Source organism: Taudactylus pleione, unplaced genomic scaffold (assembly GCF_031769625.1).
Source record: "Taudactylus pleione unplaced genomic scaffold, aTauple2 ptg000479l, whole genome shotgun sequence".
Classification (NCBI taxonomy): domain Eukaryota; kingdom Metazoa; phylum Chordata; class Amphibia; order Anura; family Myobatrachidae; genus Taudactylus; species Taudactylus pleione.
The window spans coordinates 77,703-99,843 of record NW_028284881.1 but is presented as its reverse complement, the minus strand read 5'-3'; the positions used below and the strand labels follow the sequence as shown (position 1 = coordinate 99,843).

At 45.5% G+C, this 22,141-nt stretch overlaps 1 protein-coding gene across 1 annotated transcript in view; it reads right to left on the bottom strand.

Annotated features, from left to right (window-relative positions):
* HIP1R (huntingtin interacting protein 1 related) overlaps positions 1–22,141 on the bottom strand; it is a 126,657-nt gene that overhangs the window by 37,136 nt on the left and 67,380 nt on the right. Inside the window, exons 16-18 of the mRNA XM_088449254.1 lie at positions 13,823–13,939; positions 1,851–1,952; positions 348–542 (exon numbers count right to left, since the gene is read on the bottom strand). Of these exons, the coding sequence (XP_088305380.1) occupies positions 348–542; positions 1,851–1,952; positions 13,823–13,939 (414 nt within the window). The remainder of the gene's footprint in view (positions 1–347; positions 543–1,850; positions 1,953–13,822; positions 13,940–22,141) is intronic.

The following is a 22,141-nucleotide window of genomic DNA, read 5'->3' as shown; positions in this document are numbered from 1 at the left end:
CTCACCACTGATCATCACTAAAATCCTAGCCCTGTAATTACTCACCACTGATCATCACTAAAATCCTAGCCCTGTAATTACTCACCACTGATCATCACTATTGTTTTGCAATCTGGTGTCAGCCTTTACTGTATAATTGCTTTGTCTTGGATCTGACGCTACAGTATGTATTTATCTTGCCTCTATAAAGAGCAGAGGAACATGCTGTTGTACTAGGCAGGTTCATATCTCTCTGCTTCTAGTAATGATTCTAAGTATTATAACTTACACAATTACAGTACTTTGGCATGTACAAAAGTACAAGTTTACATTGTTTAGCTGACATTGCATAATTTCCCACAAGTTACCTTTTTGGCAAGCTTTTCATTCAGTTCCCGTATTTCACTGGCTCTTTTCTCTTGCTCTTGGTTGAATAAAGATTCAGTCTCCTGAGCCACATTTTTGACTGAAAGCAGTTCAGACTCTCTAGAGTTTAACAAACTTCGTAATGTGTCCTTTTCTGCTTCAAGCGCTGCCAGTTTTGAATTCAGTTGAGATTCAGACTGAAAATGCACAGAAATTAAGCAAAGCAGCATTAAATGTAAAACTCATACAATACAAATCAGCAATGTATAAATATGACTGAAATAGGTAAATTCCACTTTAGACAATTTCCACTTTAGAAGAGTGAAAATACTTATCTGATTTTTATGGATCAATACCTAAATTATGGTCCACAAAAAACTTGAGTAACTTTTGAGCATATAATATGAGTCTCTGGTTGTCTGAAATTAGGTAAACTATAATTAATTTTTATTTCAATATTATTTTCACAAACACAATCAGTGGCAAGCATTTTGGTGCATTTGATTGTATTCTTTTAATACTAAAGCTGCATACACACAACGATTTAGTTAATGAACGATTTTAGTAAACGATTTTTTCCCTTGAAAAAATTAACTAAAATCGTTTACTAAAGTTGTTCATTTACTAAATGTAATGAACGATTTTTATGAACTACAAACGATTTTTGCATATTAACTTAATGAAAATCGTTGCGTTGACAAGTCTGACTGAACTACAAACTACAAACGTGAACGCGCATGAACAATAATAGTTCATCGTTTGACTCAGAAAGTGAACGATTTTTTCAAACGATATCGTTTAACGATAATCATTCAAAAAATCGTTGTGTATGTATGCACCTTTAGACCAAGCCAAGTTCAATGAAAACAAATGGTTTTTGTTTTCATTAATACTTTCACCAACGACCAAACAGGAAACATAAAAGGCAAGCTAAAAAGGGAAGATCACAATCAAAGTAATAGTACATAATATTATACAAAAAGTCCAAATATAGTGTTAAAAGTCACTTTTATGCAAACAAACAAATAAGCATATTACCATTTCAGGTTTTAAAGAGGAAAGGGACGATGTGAGTAATGATTTGAACTTTATTAGTTTTTTCATTTTACCTTTGGCGCTTGTTTTAATTTCATGGTCAATGCAACTATTCGATAATAATAACACTGTGCAGATACTTACTATACTGTGCATGAATTATGTTCTGTATATATAGCATTTACCATTACCATTGTGAAGCCACCTCTCCTGGCATAAACCAGACAAACATACTATACAAGTTCTCACCACACGATACACTTGCAGAGCATGATGCCTCTTGCCTGTACGACTAGCTCTGCGAACTAGCATTATGAGCTTGTGATTTTAGATGCACAATCCCATTCATTCAACTCTAAATTAGCCCCTCAGTGTTTAGAACAGTGAGAAGAGGGAATCAGCTGGACAACCTGATGTTCTTTCATAGTTAGGAACCTCCTGGTTACTGCAGTTATCATGCCATGCGGTACCTGTTCAGTATTGGTCAAAGACTGCTGCACTCTTGTCAGCTCTTCCTTTCTTGCTTCAACCTCAGTTTTCAGCTGTTCAATTTGAAAAGTCTGTTCTTCCAACTGCAAGCATTATTGGGGATAATAAAAAAAATGAAGTCTGTTAAACTCTGCACTTATCAAATAAACAAGCTGCTGTCGGTCTTTGCATTGTGCAAACTTCAGTACTTGGCAAAAACAATAGTGTGTATATATATATATATATATATATATATATATATACATACATACATACATACACTTTTTTTTTTTTTTCCTTTTAACATACTCCTATCCCTGCTCTATCATACTCCTTTCTATTTTATTTATTTTTTAACAGTTATTTTTATGGAACCAGCATATTTAGTTGCCCGTTACAATTGGGAACAAAACAGTAATAAAACAAGACTGGGTACTGACAGACAGAGGTAAGAGGGCCCTGCTCGCAAGCTTACAATCTATAGGAAAATAGGTATTGATACACAAGGATAGGTGCTGCACATTGCATATGGTCCAGCCTGATTGCGGAGGTTCTGAGAAGCAGAGCCTGGCAGCGGAAGCCCGACAGCGCTGGAAATCCCGATCGACCCTAAGGTAAGTATAAACTAACCTAACCCCTTAACCCTCCTTAGGGGTGCCTAACCCTAACCTCCCCCCAAGTGCCTAACCCTAATCCCCCCCTTCCCCGCTGCCTAAACCTAAGTCCCCCAGGGGGGGTGCCTAACCCTAAGTCCCCCCGGGTGCCCTAAAACTAACCCTCCCCGGCTTTCCGCTCGCGGCGCCCGGCATCCCTTCCATCGGGATGCCGGGCGCCTGTCTCTCAGCGTCGGGGAAATGTCAGGCGTCTACACCGAGTTATTAACAGTGATAGAGATATCAGGTTGGCAAGTACTATTAGCCAGTGGAAATATTGTTATCCTTGTTTTGGAAAGATTAAGATGTCGAGGTGATCAAAGACAAAATTGCAGAAAAACCTTAAGTAACGCAGACCAATATAGAAGGTGACAAACTTGGAGAGGATAGCTAGCTTTGAGTATCATCTGCATACATATGATACTGAAATCCAAAGGAGCTGATAAATTTGCCAAGAGTCGTAAACTAGATTGAGAAAATCAGAGGACAGAGGACAAAGGACTGAGCCTTGAGGTGCTCCAACTGATAGAGGTTGAAGAGGAAATGCATTCAGAGAAACAAAAACGGAGATAGCGATTAGATAAGTAGGATGGGAATCAGGATAGTGTCCTGAAGACCTAGGGTTTGTATTGTTTGTATGAGAAGAGAGTGGACAACAGTGTCAAAAGCAGTTGAGAGATCTAGAAGAATAAATTGTCAGTAATGGCCTTTAGACTTAGCAGTGATCAAATCATTCACTACTTTATTAAGTGGTTTCTCTGTGGAGTATTGGGAAAAAAGCCTAACCTAAGAGGATCCAATAAGTTGTGCGTGTAAAGAAAGTTTGTGAGGCTGGTGTAGGCAAGTTTCTTAAGTAGCTTGGAGGGGCATGGGAGCGGAGAGATGGAATGGCAATTTGAGAGGGAGTTAGGGTTAGAATTCTTTTTTTTAAAATCAAAAATAGTATTTTTGGTTACTTACCATTGAATCCATTTCTCTGAATCAGGCTGAGGGACACTGGACCATGGAGTTGTCGCTGGTTGAGCAGGTACTACTGTAACTTTAAGAACATTAGCTCCTCCCCCTGCAACCCCCAGAAGGCCAGTACAACTTTATAAGAGCCAGTCAAGGAGAAGGAGTAACCCAGTAAAACTTTTGGAATCAACAACAAAAGAGAATCATGGGGAAAGGACGAAGAACAAACCACCGCACGACTGAGTGTGAGGGAGTGAATGCAGTGTCTCCCAACCTGATTCAGAGAAAAGGATTCAACAGTAAGTAACCAAAAATCCAATTTTCTATATCATTAAGGCTGGGGGACACTGGACCATGGGACGTTCAACAGCCGCCCCCCGGAGGAGGGAACGCGCAGGCTGCCTGACCTGACAACTGTACCCCCAAAGTGGGTGCTGCCGGAAGCAAAAACCTGAAACAGTAAAAACGTGTAAAAGTGTGGACAGAGGATCAGGTGGCTGCACTGCCGAGCTGTGCTGCCGAAGCCCCCTGCCGAGCTGCCCAGGAGGTCTCCACTGCCGTGTACAATGCGCCAACAGCTGGTCCGTTGCTGGTCGCCCCGCACTGGAATAAGCCCGAGTGATGTCTGAGCGGATCCAACGAGCAACAGTCTGCTTTGTAGCCGGCCAACCACGTTTCTGTGAGTCGTACAGAACAAGCAGGGAATCTAACCGGAGGAAGTCCCATCCAAGTAGATCCGCCGGATATGGACTACGTCTAATAGAGCCAGATCATCCCTGTCCTGGGAAGTCATTTATTTAGGAAACAAAGGAAAGAATTTCCTGGCTCAAGTGGAAAGCCGAAACAGTCCGCTGGAACGTAGGAACCATACGGAGATCTGCCCCATCGTCATGGAATATGAGAAAAGGCAGCCTGCAAGACAAAGCACCCAACTCTGAAAGACTAACTGCTAAGTAACGAACAGAAGGTCCGCTGGATCCAAAGGCTCAACAGGAGCCTACTTGAAAGCGGAGAGGACCAGGTCAAGATCCAACGGAGCTACCGACGGATGAAAGAGTGACTGAACCCATAACACACTGTGTAAACAAGATCCAAACCTCTGGAGGAAAGGTTTCCAGCCCTCCAACATAGTAGGAATCACTGAAGGAGGAAAACCCGCAGCCTTGTAGAGCGTAGACTCAAAAGCCAACCAAGGAAGGTCCGCGTGCAGAAACTGACCCTGCAGCAGGTGATATGGCTGCAGTAAAAGACGCCACCTGGGACCTACCGAAAGATTGAGAGTCAGCATACCAGGACTTGCGTGGCCAGTCTGGAGCCAACAGGATCACAGTCACCCGTTGATCCGTGACCCACTTGAGCACCTGAGGCAACCTTAGGATCGTTGGAAAAGGATAGGCCAGACCGAAGCCCTATAGAACAGAGATAGAGCTAAATAGATGGCTCGGGCTCGAGCAAAATGATTAGTAGGTAGGGTAGCCTGTAATGACAACCAAAGACCCTGAAGTCGAAGATGTAACGTCATGGCACCCTAACCAAGGAAACTCGGGTCCATGGTTACAATGACTCAAGCCGGTGTGACCAAGGATTGACCGAAGAGCAGATGGTCGGAAACCAGCCACTGAGGCATAGAGGAGTGCTGGCGGACAGAACCAGCAGCCGAGACAAGAGGGACTCCGTATACATGGACCCTTTCTGGAGAATCTCCCACTGGAATTCCCGGGAGTGGAACCTGATGGACTGAAGGGTCTCGAAGGTAGAGACTTTTGTGCCCCACAGCTTCATGCACAGCACAATGGACGGTTGAGGCACTGACAGTACCATAGAGACAAATCCTGGAGGGTACAGGCTTCGGACACCAGCAGATAAAGACTCGCTGGAGGGTTATATCGAAGATCACCCCCAGCAACAGCCGACGCTGGCGGTATCGGGTGAGACTTCCCGAAATTCCAGATCCAGTCGTGATCCTGAAGTACCTGTACTGTGTGGTCCAGATGCACCTGCAACTGGAAAGCCGAAACGTCACTCACAAGCAAAATAGTCCAAATAAGGAATGACCTTATACATTCCTTGTGCAGAAGGCTTACCATCGCCGCCATGATCTTCGTGAACAGGGCGGAGTTGCGGCTAAACCGAATGGCAGGGCCTGGAACTAATAGTGATCCTCGCCGACTGTGAACAGGAGGAGAGAGTGATCATCTGCTGAAATAGAAACTTAAAAGCTAAGTGTACCTGACCTGGTGGGTTGTCCCTCTAGAAGGTGTCCCAACTCCCTGAAAGGAGGAGCGAAAAACGCTGACTACCTGCTTCTACTTAGGGGCAGCCACAGGAAGAAAATTTCTCCTCCCAGCAATGGCTTGGGCAAAAATAGCATCCAAGTCAGGCACGAAAGCTCTTCCAAGGAATGCTTGGAATCAGAATTCAGCCAAAGGGCCCACCGAGCAGCAACTCTGTCTTGCACCCCCTCACAAACATAGTCCGCAGTGCCAAGAATTTGATTAAATCCCAGGAGAATGCACTATGGAGGCCCATGACAATTTTGTCGATCCAAGTCTCCATGGCTTGGCCCCATGCAAAGACTAATGAGGGAGCAGATAACCACCCCGGAATCCAAAAAGACTTACGACATCCTTTAAGTTTCTAGTCTAAAGGAACTGAAAAGGATGCCAAACTTTGCACCGGGGGCACCTTATGCTTAGCTAAGCAAGCCACAGGAGTATCCACCTAGGGAAATAGTTCCGACTTATTCATATGATCCGCTGGGAGTGGATAAAGAGAGCAAAATTACCAGGGACATAAAACTTTCTATTCTGCAATTCCCAGGCCTCTTCAACAATATACGAAAGTTCCAAAGAAGCAGGGAAAGTGAACACCCGGCGCAGACATTTAAATTGGCCACCTGTCTCCGTCGGGGCAGCGATATCTAAGCAGTCCAGGGAATGCCAGACCGCCAAAATGAGGTCTGCAACGCCGTGCCCTGAGGAAGAAGAGAGGACCAAGTCCTCCAGGATCTCACCCTCTTACTCTTTTGAATCCAAGACGTTACCTAGACTCGTGGAGGACGGAAGGGGTCTGTGTACCGCGTACACTCGATTTAAATCTGCTCCATGGGGCAGAGCCAGGGAGGATCAGGCACTGGCTAAGCGACTGCCCCACCGGGAGGTAGGGAAGGAAGTCCCTTGACGAAAAGGCCCAAAGCTGATCTTCCAGCTAAAGCGCCATCAACTTCACCAAGTCAGTTACCAACTGGCTAAGGACCTGAGCCCACGCCGGCTCGAGCATGGCCAACAGCGCCTCTCCCGACGCCTCAGCAGCACTGTGCGCCATCTGACAATGCGAGCATTGCCCGAGTCCAGCTGTACACGTGGCAGTTTAACCTGACACTGAGCACAAGTTAAAAATAACGCAAGTACAGGGAGAATATATAAACTCCACACAGTTAGGGCCCTAGTGAACCCACGTCCTCAGTGCTGTGAAGCAGTAATGCTAACCATTACACCGACCTCATGAATTTGCTTGTCATCCTTGCGCAGGGGCCATGCGTCACTGCCCGTAGACCCCCGCGTCCCCCATGCACAGTCACACCACTGCTGTGTGCCGCGCTGAGAAGTGGAACTCAAACTAACAGGCCCCTGGCTCACTGAGGCACTGACCATAAACGGCAATTAAATTACAAAATAGGGTACTTAGTCTCCCAGGAGAGGTTAATATCCCCAAGCCGCAGAAGGAGAGGAGCTGATGTTGCCAGGATGTGTCTCCCTGTAGCAGAGATGCAGATGCGTCCAGCAATGGCCGCCACAGCGTCCTGCGCAGCCCATTAACGCAGACATAGCAAGGGGGGGGGGGGGGAAACAAGCTCTGACCCCCCGCCCAGAGCATACACTCTCCCGAACCCTAGGTACTTCCCCTCTCACTGGGGAAAACCCTGGGAACACGGGTGTCACAGGCTGCCTGCCACACGTGCACTCCGTGTAGCCGCTGCAGAAGCCCAGCAAGATGGACCAGACATCCAGGACCGCAGCATCGCCCTGCACCCTCTTAAAGGGTGTGCGTGCACCCAATCCCAAGCCCAGGCGGTCTCTTTGAAGAAAAAACAAAAGTAAAAAGTAGAGCTACACACACACATGGCTATTGGCAAGCTGAATATATGCAAGATGACTCTTAGGGGTATATTTACTTAAGTGAGAGTTTTTAGAATTGGAGATGTTGCCCATAGCAACCAGATTCTACTTAACATTTAACTAGCACCTTCGAGAAGATAAAAGATAGAATCTGATTGGTTATGGGCAACATTTCACCAATACTCACGGTGTCCAGGTGGTCAGTGTGACCAATATTTGGCTCAGAATGCAGGTAAACAGCAAGCAGGCTGAATCATCAGTTCTGTATAAAAAAAGTTTCTGCAATTACGGCACACTTTATATGACTCCAGTGGGAGACGTCCGTGTAGCTTTGTGTTGCCGCAATTGGCACTAGCTATTATTTTGTGCTTCTTATAAAGATACTTCTATTTTATTCAATTTTTTTTTGTATTTGTGACCCCACTCCCGGGAGTTTTATTTGATTATTGGTTTATAAAAAGTATAAAAACTATTTAGTGTACCAATAAAGTGCTAATTAATATACTCCAGTGTTTTGTGTGAGAAGCGCCACCTGCTACATTTTCCTCTTGTTGATGTCTGAGAGGATTGGCAAAACCAATGGCGCCAGGATTATCGTTTTGTCTCTTTGAAGAGACCGGAGTGCACAGCGGGGAGCAACCCTCTGGGCAGCTCCCCTTCCCCAATGCGGCTGCCTAGCGGCAAGCTACGTCTAGCTCCCTGCAGCCGGCTCAACACTCTCACTGTGCGCTGCTTGAAAAAGCACACAGGACTTACGTTAAAAATAATATGGAGATATGGTAAGAACTTATCTTTGTTATCTCTATTTCTACGAAGTCCATAGGGTTCCACAGGATACCTTGGGGTATAGGTGATGACGTCAGGCATCGGGCACCATAGAGTTATGTTTTCAGCCTCCCAGGATGCACTAGGGTCCCCCTCCTATACCCCGCCCCCGAGCCAAGGCATCTCAGTTACGTATCAAGCCATAGGCCGGAGGAGGAGAGGGAAGAGAGAGAAGAAAGATCTGGACATACACAAGAATCACATTCTCACCAGAGGGAGACGGAAAAACTGGTGACCAGAGTAAAGCCCATCTGCAGCACAGGTGCGACAGGGCGGGAGTCCTGTGGAACCCTATGGACTTCGTAGAAATAGAGATAACAAAGGTAAGTTCTTACCATATCTCATATTTTCTACATCAGGGTCCATAGGGTATCCACAGGATACCTTGGGGATGTCCCAAAGCAGTATCCTTCAAGGGTGGGGACGCTCCTGTGCTGAAAGGAGAATCCGCCGCCCGATGGAAGCATCTTGAGAGGCAAAGATGTCAAACGCCTAATACCTCTTAAAGGTATGGACAGAGGACCACGTGGCAACCTTGCAGATCTGGACTGCAGAGGCACCACGTCGAGCTGCCCACGAAGGACCCACAGACCTAGTGGAATGAGCCCTCACAGAGGATGGAACAGGAAGGCCTTCATGAAGATAAGCTTCTGAAATTGCCATACTAATCCAACCTGCCAAAGTTTGCTTTGAAGCAGGCCAACCCTTTTTACGGAAGCCATAGAGGACAAACAAGGCGTCCGACTTCCTAAACGAAGAAGTGCGGTCAACATAAATCCTTATGGCCCGCACAACGTCCAAAGTGGCCTCACCCACTGAAAGGTCAGGTGAGTTAAAAGCCGGCACAACGATTTCCTCGTTGATATGGAAACGTGAAACAACTTTGGGAAGAAATTCAGGACGAGTGTGCAGCACTGCCCTGTTCCCATGAAAAATCAGGAAAGGGGGTCTACAGGATAGAGCCCCTAAGTCAGAAACACGTCTGGCCGAAGCGATGGCCAGAAAGAAAAATGTTTTAGCTGTCAGCCATTTAAGGTCCACTGAGCCCAGTGGTTCAAACGGCGGTCCCTGGAGAGCCCTCAGGTCCACGGCTGAATTCGAAGAACACCTTGCATAAAGGTGCGCACATCAGGGATTGTAGCAATCCTACGATGGAACCAGACAGACAGGGCAGACACCTGCACCTTCAGAGAAGCAAGGCGAAGCCCATGGTCTAGTCCCGCCTGTAGGAAAGCTAACACTCTAGACAGACGGAACTCCCGAGGTGCATAACCTCTCGGCCGACACCACTGGAAGAACGTATGCCACACACGATGGTATATTCTTGCAGAAGATGGCTTCCGAGCTCTTAGCATAATTCGTACTACAGAGCTGGAAAACCCCCTGGACCTTAACATGGCCGTCTCAACAGCCACGCCGTCAAAGACAGCCGAGTCAGGTCCGGGTGAAGACAAGGACCCTGTGACAGCAGGTCCGGTCGTAGCGGCAACCGCAGAGGAATGTCCACGGACAGACCCTGAAGGTCTGAGAACGAGTGCCGCCTGGGCCACATGGGAGCTATCAACAGGAGCGTCCCTCCTTCCTGTTTGAATTTCCAGATTACCTGTGGAAGAAGGGAAAACGGAGGAAAGAGATAAGCAAACCGGAACGTCCACTGGACGGACAGAGCATCCACCAGAGACGCCTTTTCGTCTCTTGTGCGAGACCCGTACACCGGCAACTTGTTGTTGTGCCGTGACGCCATGAGGTCGATCTCTGGAAGACCCCACCTGAAGAATCGGGATGAGGGCCTGTGCCGAAAGGAGAGGGCATACCCGTGAGAAACCACCTCGTGAACCCAAGTGTCTGTCGTAGTTACCGACCAATACTGGGCGAACTGCAGCAGGCGGCCTCCCACTTTGGGATCCCCCAAAGGGAGGCCCGGACCGTCAAGCCGCAGGCTTGTCATCAGACTTATGGGACGGACGTCTGGTACTCCAGGCCTGTTTCCTGGGCTTGGCCGATTTCTTGGGGGCCAGCCTGTCGGGGAAAGGACTGTGCTTTAGGCCTACCCTGGGCCCTATAAGGCCGAAAGGACGACGTACCCGAACTGGAAGGGACCGCAGCAGATAGGAGACATGCAGACTTGGCTGCCGCCAGCGTGGCCACAATTTTGTCCAGATCCGGACCAAAGAGGACTTCTCCATTAAAGGGCAAAGCTTCCAATCCTTTTTTGGAATCAGCGTCCGCCTTCCAGGATCGCAACCATAAGGTGCGACGAGCAGCAACAGCTGCCGAAGAAATCAGAGATGTGAGGGTACTAATATCCAAGGCCGCTTCATTGATGTAAGTGGCCGAATCCCGGAGATTATCTACCAACTCGGCCTGTTCCGCCGAACAGTCGGAATCCAAAGACGCCTCCAAAATATCAGCCCAGCGCTCCATAGCTCTGGCTACCCAACATACAGCCATAGCCGGTCTGGATGCCCCCCCCCCCGCGAGGGAATAAATGGACTTTAGGCAGATCTCCACCTTACGGTCCGTAGCATCCTTCAAGGAGGACATGGGCAATGTGGCACTTCGGACTAGGCGTGTCACATGAGAATCCACCTGAGGAGGGGATTCCCACTTAGAAAAATAATTGTCCGCAAATGGGTAAGCCACCACTAAGCGTCTTTGAGGCTGATACCGTTTACCAGGGTGTTTCCACGCCTCCTCTAAATGGTCTACTAACTGACCCGAAAGAGGAAACACTGTGGCGTCACCCTTAATATCCTTGAAAAAGGCATATTTTGACTTGGACACCGGAGGATCATCATCCTCAATAACTAAAGCTGTTTCGGACTGCACGAATAAGGCCAGGAATATAAACCTTAGACTTAGCGTCCGACTCTTTAGTAAGGAGAAGTTCTTGGTCAGAAAGATCCAGAATCTCCCCATCATCGGTCGTCACGTCGTCATCCTCATAAGGAGCGGACAGAGACACCACCGACCGCTTGTGAGGCCGCAACACAGACTCCCCTTGTAACACGTCCGACAAATGCTGTACAGAACTTGTCAGTGAATTAACCCACGCAGGCTCCTGAGAGACCTGAGGAGGGGAAATAGGGAGACTGTGGGGTACCATCAGTTGTCTCGGAAAACCCTGCATGGGTGACGACACCACTGACTGCTGGGACAATCCCATCTGTGAGAACGCAGGTTGCGGAGCTAACTGGCCCACTAGGGTTGTAAGCGCTTTGGCAAAACAAGCCCAGGGAGGTTCCTGTACCGGAGCCGTGACAGTAATTGGTCGCGCCAATAAAAAACACTGCCGACATAGCCCCTCCGTGTTACCCTCCCCCTCCGCTATTGGTACCTTGCACGTAGTTCACAGAAGCTGGAGAGGAAATTCACTCTCAGACATGATGGTAAGTATATGACCCCTCTCACTGATACTTGTTAGTATAGTGGGAGAACTACCCTGCAATCATCGCACCGCAAGGGCTTTAGCAGAAGAAGAGCAGGGACAGTGAAATGGCTGACAGTAGAAAGTGAAAGTACAGGCAGCAGACGCTAGCAGAAGTCACATGCAATGCAAAGAAATTAATCCCTGTACTATCAGCGCTGATCCTCAACTACGCAGACACAGAGCCTGGTAGGACACAGTGCTGCATACACAGACCTGTTCCAACGGAGGAGAGGTATGCCGGGGGACCCAGACCACGATGCCACCGATCAGCAGCTTCCAGCAGCGTTCACCTTGCTTATGCAAAGATGGCCACCGAGGAGCAGAGAGGAGGCCGGCCTGGGGGAGGAGCGCTGCCACAGGGCCAATCGGCAGGTGCAGAGACGGCTGTGTGCAGCGGGGGAGGCGCCGGCTGTGTACAGGGAAGGCGTGCTCCCCTGGCATGCAATTAACCCCTGGGACGCCGCAGCGCTACCGCTCAGCTGCGGTCTGCTGTCCCAGGGGGGTAGTGGAATCGCAGGTTGGTTACCTGGCTCCACGCTGCAGCCAGTCCCCAGGGAGCCCCCTGCCTGGGGACTCTGGACCATGTGTTCAGCGGGGACCCACCGCGGAACCCTGCTGCTTACCTGCTGCCCCCTTGAATCCGCCCATGGTCCAAAACATCTGGGGCCACCGCTAGCTGTGACCCCAGATGCTTACCAGCATCCCGGATCAGTACTGGCGTTCTGGTACCGGCGGAGGTGTAGGGAAGACAGCATGGACGTCAGTAGTGTACAGATGGGCAGCCACAGCTGCCTTGAAGAAAACTTCGGGGGCTATCCTTAGCACCCCTCTAAACAGGTGCTCCGACTACAAGCCAGGCACCAATTAAACTGAGATGCCTTGGCTCGGGGGCGGGGTATAGGAAGGGGACCCTAGTGCATCCTGGGAGGCTGAAAACTTAACTCTATGGTGCCCGATGCCTGACGTCATCACCTATACCCCAAGGTATCCTGTGGATACCCTATGGACCGTGATGTAGAAAAAATAAGTTACAAATAAACAGAAAATACTATCTAAAACTGGGGGTGCCCAGCAGACCCCACCAAATGTGCCCAACTCCTACAACATTTAAAAGACACTGACTCTTCGGGGGTTGCATTGGGAGGAGCTAATGTAGTTAAGTGCCAGCTCCTGCTCACCCAGTGACAACCCCAGCCTTGATGATAGAAAATAAGGAGTAATCACTGCATGCCTGAATAGTGATGGAGAGAGAGAATGAGAGAGGGAGAGAGAGAATGAGAGAGGGAGAGAGAGAAAGATAGGGAGAGAGAGAATGAGAGAGAGAGAAAGAGAGGGAGAGAGAGAATGAGAGAGGGAGAGAGAGAATGAGAGAGGGAGAGAGAGAATGAGAGAGAGAGAATGAGAGAGAGAGAATGAGAGAGAATGAGAGAGAGAGAATGAGAGAGAGAGAGAGAGAGAGAGAGAGAGAATTTTAGTTAAGGTTGGGATGAGCACAGGAGACAGAGCTCTATTGATTTGTGAGGGTACTGCATTAACTCACGATTTCAATATAGCCCAATGATCTCTATTTAAGTATCATTCTCTCCTCTTTCAGCTGTCAAAAAAAATAAAATGGTACAATGGAGGGATCAAATTACCAAATATAGCCTTGTATAACCAAGCCGTTCAGCTATGCTGCATGAGTAAAATGGCAGTATAGTACTGTCTGGCAGAGAACTGTTACACACCCACTATAATGTCTGATGTCACACTACCGATGGTGATCTTTAACACTTTTGTACTTGAGAAAACATCCTGGGTTAATTTATTGAGTAGAACTTTTCAAAGTTTGGTCGCTGGATTTATATACAGTAGGCACCTCTGAGTTTGTATTTAAATGTTATCACCCCTTTAAATCCAGCGTCTGAAACGGCAGAAGACAGAGCAGCTTGGAAAAGCAGCGCTTAGTAAATGTACCCTGTAAACTTATTAAAAATGCAAGTGTTTCAATTAACCTTTATTTCTGACTCGCGCTTCACTTGGTCCATCTGAAACTGCAGCTGCTCTTTGATATGTGCCACTTCCTCTTGGTTTTGCTGTGATACTGTAAGCTGCTTGGCAGTGTCAGCATTCTGTATAAAATTGGTAGAGACACAGCACATTACAATATACTTATTAGTCTGGATTATCTCCTTGTATAAACTTTAGGTGACTAAACTATGTTGTAATTTATTCTAAGATCATAACATCAACAGAAACAAAGATTACAGGAATGGGCAGTCATTGCTGATTTTATATATACAGGTTGAGTCTCCCATATCCAAAATGCTTGGGACCAGGGGTATTTTGGATATCAGAATATTCCGTATTTTGGAATAATTGCATACCATATTAAAATGTCTTAGGTATAGGGCCCAAATCTAAACACATAATGCATTTATGATTTATATACACTTTATACACACAGCCTGAAGGTAATTTTATACAATATTTTCAATAATTTTGTGGCTCAAACAAAGTTTGTGTACATACATGAAATTTATTTGTGTGTCATATACACAAAGCCTATAGGTCAAGTTATACTTTATTCTTAATAATTTTGTGCCTTGAACAAAGTTTGTGTGCATCGAACCATCAAAAATCAAAGTTTTCACTATCTCAGTCATGCTAAAAATATTCCGTATTTCGGAATATTTGTATACTCAACCTGTAGAGTGTGTGTGTGTGTGTGTGTGTGTGTGTGTATTATACATACACGCACACACATATTTATTACACACACACACACACAGTATCACAGTTCCCTGAAGTCTTCCCTTACATATTGTTTTATAAATTAACATTTTGTTGTAAAGTAAATCATATTCAGCAAGATAAGGCATGTTCACCAGCAGTAAAGGCACATAAAATCCTAATTTATTTCACAATGTAAAAATATATGAATCATAATGGAAAGTATGCGTAATTATATAAATATCCAGATAAAATAGATAATAGCAAAGATCAATTCAAGTCTGTAATAAGAAAAAAGAAAGCCATATAAGGGTTGCTCTATATCTGCCAGCCCAAAGTTCAACAACCTAAGTACACCTAATTAAGTAACCCTAATGTCGGGCACACACTAGACGATATGTCGGCCAATACCGTGGATCGGACAGACGTATCGGGCACCTTGTCTAGTGCGTACCCACTGTGTTCGCCCCCGCTGCCCACCATCGGGGTCGTTCCGTCGTCCATGCATGCAGACGCTGGTAAATGGTGCCAGTGAATGACATATTGGGCTTGTGGTCACCAGATCTGACCGCCTAATATGTCTTTCATCGTCACCATTGAACTTTGCACCGGGGGGTCACTTAGTGTGTACCCACCTTAAGGCAAACATTTCAGGATCAGAGAGACCTTCTAACACTACAAATGCAAACTAAAGGGGGCGTGGCCGCGACGTCTATGGCGTAGCACACGCAGTTGTGGGCTCTCCAGTGCCAACATCCTGCACCACCTCCTGACTCGCGCGCCTCGGGGCAAAAGTATAATATTCTGTAATCGGAGGAATATGAGCCCTTGCTGGGTCGTGATTTGGGGTCTTCTGTGGCCTACTGAGCATAATTCGGGGCGTCTTCTCTGGTGGGGCCTATAGCCGCAGCACATCACGTGGGACGCCGACCAACTCTGTCTCAGCGTAGTGCGGCTGCACACTGCACCCCTCCTGCTCGCTCTCCTACAAGCAGCAGTGGACCCTGCTCCACATTACATTGGACTCTTAGTTGGCTGCGGTGAATAAAAAGCTGTCCGATATGGAGGGACGCTTTCAGCGTAATAATGGCAGATTTGTGGGAGGGTTCGTGTCCTGAGGAATTTCTAGAAAAATGGCTGCTGGAAACATATGGTAAAGAGGCCTTTACTTCGCAGTGGAACGGGCTCATTGTGTGCCAACTAGAGAGTTGCCTCCTGGAGCACCTCCATGTACTTTTATTGCCAAGTTCCTCCACTATCAGGATGCTGTGATACGGCTGGCTCACACTAAAGGTCCTATGGAACGTAATGGCTCTCGGATTTCGGTGTTCCAATTTCTCTGTGGAGGTTCAGAAAGACAGTAGTTTCTTCCAGTCAAACATCGCTTGTGGGACCTTAATCTTCCCTACACCATGCTATTGCCTTCAAAATTACGTGTAGTTGCAGACGGTGAAACCAAATTTTGTTTTTCACCCCACGGAAAGCTGCCCTTTGGTTGGATCACTGTGCGCCGGCCAGGAGGCCGCTAGTAAATGACTGATCATGAACCTGCTCTCGGTTTAAGCTGCACGTGAATATAATATACCTGCACCTGTCAAGGTGTTCAAGTATCTATTTTTTTAGATTTAATTATTATTGTCTTGGAAATGTTATTTCGTATACCATTTATATTTTATTACTCTATTGCTAATATGTTGGTTCTATTTTTTGGAGTAATGTGCTGATGCTTGTTGTATGTGTCAACAGTATACTATACCGGTTGATGAACCGGTCATTAATGATACAGTATTGTTGGGCTGTAATGCCTTTTTCTATAAGATGGTTTCTGTAGGCACTAATGGTATCTAGTTGTTAATGTGATGCTATTTAGAACATATGGCTGTCTATTTTGTTATAGGATTAGCACAGTTTGACATGCAGAGTGTATTTTCATGCTATATCATAGTATGTATGCTCCCTAATTTTCTACATAAGTTTAGGGCTGTAACCAGTTTTTTAGTCCCCGGGGTGCGAAGCACTGGAGGGTTCTCTGCGTTTAGGGGTCATTATCTACTTTGCCTCACCCTGTGTATGGATTAGAATAGTTATACTCACTCTGTGAGTTTACCATCTTTTTTTGTTTTTCATATCTGTTTAAGGGTTGGGTTGGTGTATAGGTATGCCGCAGTTGGGGATGGGTATATCATGGGGCTCTATGCTGGTGTTCTGGTCGTTTATACTGGGGGAAATTATATTACTCTGGGTTGATAAGTCATGACACAGGCTAACATTAAATATCCTTACTTGGAATGCGAGAGGTCTTAATGACAAAATAAAGTGCTCACGGTATTTTAATAAAGCGCTCGCTCTGGTATTGCGGAAGCTTAAATGCAACGGAGCGGACATAATCGGTCTTATGGAAACATACCTAGTGGGTGGGAAATTGCTCTCCCTTTAAAAGCCGTGGGTGGACTGGTATTACCATGCATCATACACGTCTGCTTCTAGAGGAGTTTCTATCCTTATCCGTAAATCTGTCCCTTTTACTCTAGAGATGGTGCATACTAATCCAGGGGGAAGATACGTATGTAGGATTAATAATACAGTATGTCAATTCTACTGTTGGTATTATACATACCACCTCCATACTCCCATGAAGTGTTAAAGAAGGTAGCTGAATTTATGGCTCCATCACCGGGATCATTTGCAATGTGTGTTGGGGACTTCAACAATGGTTTAGACCAGGTAATGGATAGACGGGGTACACCCCAAACCAGTAGTACATCACGGGGAAATAGGTTTACAGCTTATGTAGCTGGGCTAGGCTTGGTCGATGCCTGGAGGACAAAGCATCAGACTGTGAAACAATTTTCCTGTTTTCCATATACACTCTTTACGTTCTCTCTGATTGACCTGGCGCTGCTCAACCGAGATTTGATGCATAGAGTCCGGTCAGTGCGGTATGAAACTAGGGGAATCTCGGATCACTCCCCAATAACAGTTCGTTTGGGCTGTCAGCGAGGTCAATCATTTTAGAAACTCAACCCATTCTGGTTGACTCGTATGGGTGCAGGATCTAAACTGGATGCGGCATGGGAGGAATATTTTGAAATTAATCGAGGCTCTACCCCGCTTCCGGATTTATGGGATGCTTTTAAGACTTGGACTTTGATTAAGCGTGTTGCTGGTTTGAGGTCTTTCTACAGAAATCTGGAGTTGGAGGAATCATGTCAAGCCTTGGAGCTCACTTATCTTGCTGACGGGATGGAGTCATCCAGGATTGCATGGCTGACTGCTCAGAAGGCATGGTATGATTGCTTAAAAGACAAAGTCCAATACAAATAATTTTTTAAATCACATTCTAGATATGCAAATGGGTAACAGACCTGGAAGCTATCTGACTAATTTAGCGAGAATAGAGGGCCCATCGATAACGAGAGAGATTGCAGGTCCAGGTGATGTAACTTAGGACAAAACTCTGGATATTGCAGAGGAATTTGTCCGATATCATCAGCGATTGTATGGCTCCTGTATGACATCTAGTGTTGAGGAACTGCTTCAATGGCCATAGCTATTCCCACCCTGTCCTCTAAGGCAAGGGACTACCTAGACTCCCCACTAACTGTAGAGGAAATTGATATAGCTATAAGATCCTTTCCAAGTGGTAAGGCTCCGGGGGCAGATATGATCCACCTAGAGTTGTATAAAAAGCATAATCAATTCTACACAGACACAGCTTACTTGAGTTCTTCAATCAATTATATGAGTGTGAATCTCTGCCCCACTCCATGTCAGAAGCTTTAATAATAGTCTTACCAAAACCGGGCAAAGACCCTAGACAGACTGATTCGTAACGCCCCATATCTCTTCTTCCCACAGATATTAAAATTCTTGCTAAAGTTTTGGCCATTAGACTAAATCAAGTGATTGCCCAGCTGATACACCCAGATCATACTGGATTTATGCTAGGCAAATCAACATCGATTAACCTTCATCGCCTTTTCACACAATTGCAGGTCTCCCATAGGGATCCCTCTACCACTGTTGTTGTTTCGCTAGACGCCACCAAGGCATTTGACTCCGATTAGTGGTCACTCTTATGGGAGACTATGAGCTGCTTTGGGATAGGCTCTGGATTTATTAATTGGGTCAAATTGCTATACTCCGCACCTGTGGCTAGGGTGTCAGTAAATGGCTTAGTCTCATCTTAATTTCCCCCTTTCGAGGAGTACACATCAGGGTTGCCCCCTATCACCTACTCTTTTTGGCATGACGATAGGGCCTTTGGCTTATTAGATCAGGACCAATCCTGCAGTTCCGGGGATTTAAACTAGGCTCCAGAACAGATAAAATAGCACTATATGCTGATGATATCCTACTTTTTATTCCCAATTATGACACCTCTATGCCCAATGCTCTTGAAATCATTAACTCCTTTGGTAAATAGTTGGGGGGGGGCTTGGACTGCACTCCCTAATTTTAAACGTAATAGTAGGTGCTGCCATGCTGAGACTTGTAGTACACTGCAGGGGACATAGAGTGTGCTCCTGCATTCTAAGAACAATGATAGAAAAAATAATCCTGATAAACTCTACAATTAATATGGAGTATAAGTGAGGTTCTTAGTTATTAGAGGTGCCTCTCCTGCTACTCACTCCACTTATACCTCTCCTGTTGAGATGGGTGTACTTGTTCAAACATTTAGGTGTGTGGATAACTAAAGACCACCAGAGTTGCATCCTTAAATATTAAACCACAAATAGAATATTTAAAATAACGGGTGGCAGTATGGAGGACACTACCGTTAACACTTACTAGACGAGTGAATCTAATTAAAATGGCTCAACAACCCAAATTTCTCGAAGCAGTGCAACATTTCCCAATTTATATCCCTCAAAGAATATTCAGGCAAATAGATGGTCTGCTATCCTCTCTGGTTTGGGTTAACCGCAGAGCCTGTATTTAGTTGTATACACTTACAAGGTCACGTGAATCCGGGGGACTTACGTTACCTCATTTTAAGTTTTATTATTATGCATAGCACCTTACACATTTGTGGTCATGGCTGCAGGATGCAAATATAGATGCATTACCTACCCTTCTGGTGCAGCAAGAATGCCCGAGACACACCCCACTTCAGATGCTACTCAGTGGTAATTAAGGGGAATAGGGGCTCCAGTAGTTAGGCAGTCCTGATTTGGAGGCTGGCTTCACAGATATTTCAGGGACAGGGATGGGATCCTGATACCCCCTTGCTGCATGCCCGAGGGCTTGAAGAGCTTGTCATGCTTCAGGTTAACACAGTCTGGGGAAAATGGGGGGTGATATCCTTGGGAGAACTGTACAAATCTGGGGTATTTAAGACATTCCAGCAGTTGCAGCGAGCGTTTGGTATTCCAAAACATTACTTTTATAGATACCTCCAGCTCCGACATGCCATGAATGCACAGTTTGTAGATGCCCCCCTGGAGCTCAGAGTTTGCCCTGTTAAACTATTATTACAATCTGCTGGACCTAGGGATTTAGTATCCGTCATATATGTGGCAATAATGCAAGCACATCATGATATGGATCTGCCATCTATCAAGCAAAAATGGGAAAAGGACCTGGGAGTATTGTCTGATGAAAAATGGGAGAGAGCGTTGGGTAGCCCACGAGTGTCCACTACAACAATCAGATTTCAACAAATTCAGTTGTTAATGATTCAAAGGATAGATTTTTTTTTTCAAACATCTTTTTATTTTAGTTTTTCTGACAAAAAAGTACAAAAAGTACTATCAAAGTACTCGCACAAATATGACAAAAAGTAGTCACTAAATATGACAGCATAAATACAGTGAATAAAGCAGAAAAAGTCGACCAGAATTTAGACAATTATTATCAAATATCTCTGCCTGAATACAAATTAATTTAAACAATGTAGTAAGAGAGAGCTCTAAAGGGAATTCCAATCTCATAAAACATACAGAAATTGTAAAGACTGAGGTCTCTTCTTTTTCAAATTCTGGTATCTTGTTGAGTAAAGTAATACATATTAATAACAAAATAATACAAAATAGTAGAATAGTACAAAAACTAAAATAAATATATATAGACAATAATCACAACGAAGGGGTAAAAAGACAAAGAAGCAGGACAGAGAAGGGGGGGTGGGGGATAAGTACCCATAATTCTAGGTGCTTCTAAGGTTGAACCTTCTATAGTAGAGACAACCAAATTTTTCAAATCTCTCATTTGACACAGTCGCGTCATATGAACTAAGGGCCTGATTCAGAGCCGGACGCAATTAGCGCTCGCTCGTCCAGAAAATAGGGGTGGCTATTCAAATGAAACGTTCGCTCTTTGCGGTCTGTTCACGCCTCTAGGTCTGAACGAGCGAACCAAACTTGCGGTCGTTTTTTGTAAAAATACGCCCCCTGGCCGCTCGCATCCTACATCATGTCCGCTATTTATTAGATTAATCGAGTACATCGCCCAGCGTATGAACTGCTCGCTATTCTTGTGGTTGGTTTTTGCTACCACAATCTTGCGAGCAGTTCTGGCTATAAAATAACCCAGTGACGTGGTCAGTGACGCTGCTGTATTAATTATGCACACCCATAAAACGCCCATTTTGACCTTTAAGCACGCCTGTGTTCTGATCTTTTCAAGCACCTTCCCCTGTTACCACCCACATACGCCTCCTCATGTCATTCAAAATAGCAGGCATTCGCTATATGGCGAACAAATGATTTTCGGCCGCACTGACTGGTTCGCGCATGCGTATTAAAAACCGTACGCATGCGCAGATGGGCAAACATTGCTCGGAACGAGCATACTGCCGCTTACGAGCGGCTCTGAATCAGGCCCTAAGTCAGCCGCTGGTATAAGTAACACGTTGTGGTTTCAAAAATGGTATTTATATGGGATTGAGTAGTGCCATCCAAATGTGATATATAAAGTCCCCATTTTCTTTGAAAACGTTCTACACTCCTCTCTATATCTGGGAGAGTGTCACGCCGGTCAAAATAGAGTAATTGAAGTAACATACGTTTGACATCACCAAGAAAGGGAGGCTTCTTAACCGTCCAATTTATGAGAATAGCTTTCTTAGCGATCGTCACTATTGTCGTAAGGAGCGGTATTACTGTTTTTTTATTGTGTGGGGATACATCCCAATTACTAAAACTCGACAAATTTAAGGCTAAAGGGTCTTTTAGTAGACGTAATGATAGCAATTCATTTATAAAGCACATAAGTTTATCCCAAAATTTGCGGATGCGACCACATTCCCATATATTGTGCCAGAAGGTGGCTTTAGAAGCTCTACACTTCACACACTGTCCTGTCTCTTCTAATACCATATGAGCTCTACTACTTTGTGAAATGTAAGCTCTGTGTAGAATCTTCACATGGACGTCTTGTAGGCGAGCTGAGTGTAAGATTCTCAAGGTGTTCTCATAATATCTCAAAAGAATTTCAGGAGAATTTACTGCGGGGATATCCATAGCCCACCTCACCGCACATTTGTGCCATAGAGAGTTTGCTTTAGATTAAATGAATTCAGTAGTCAAGAATTTGGTTTTGTAATTATTTTGAATTGTGAACGTGAATATGGATTCTAATGTATCCTTTGCAGCTGG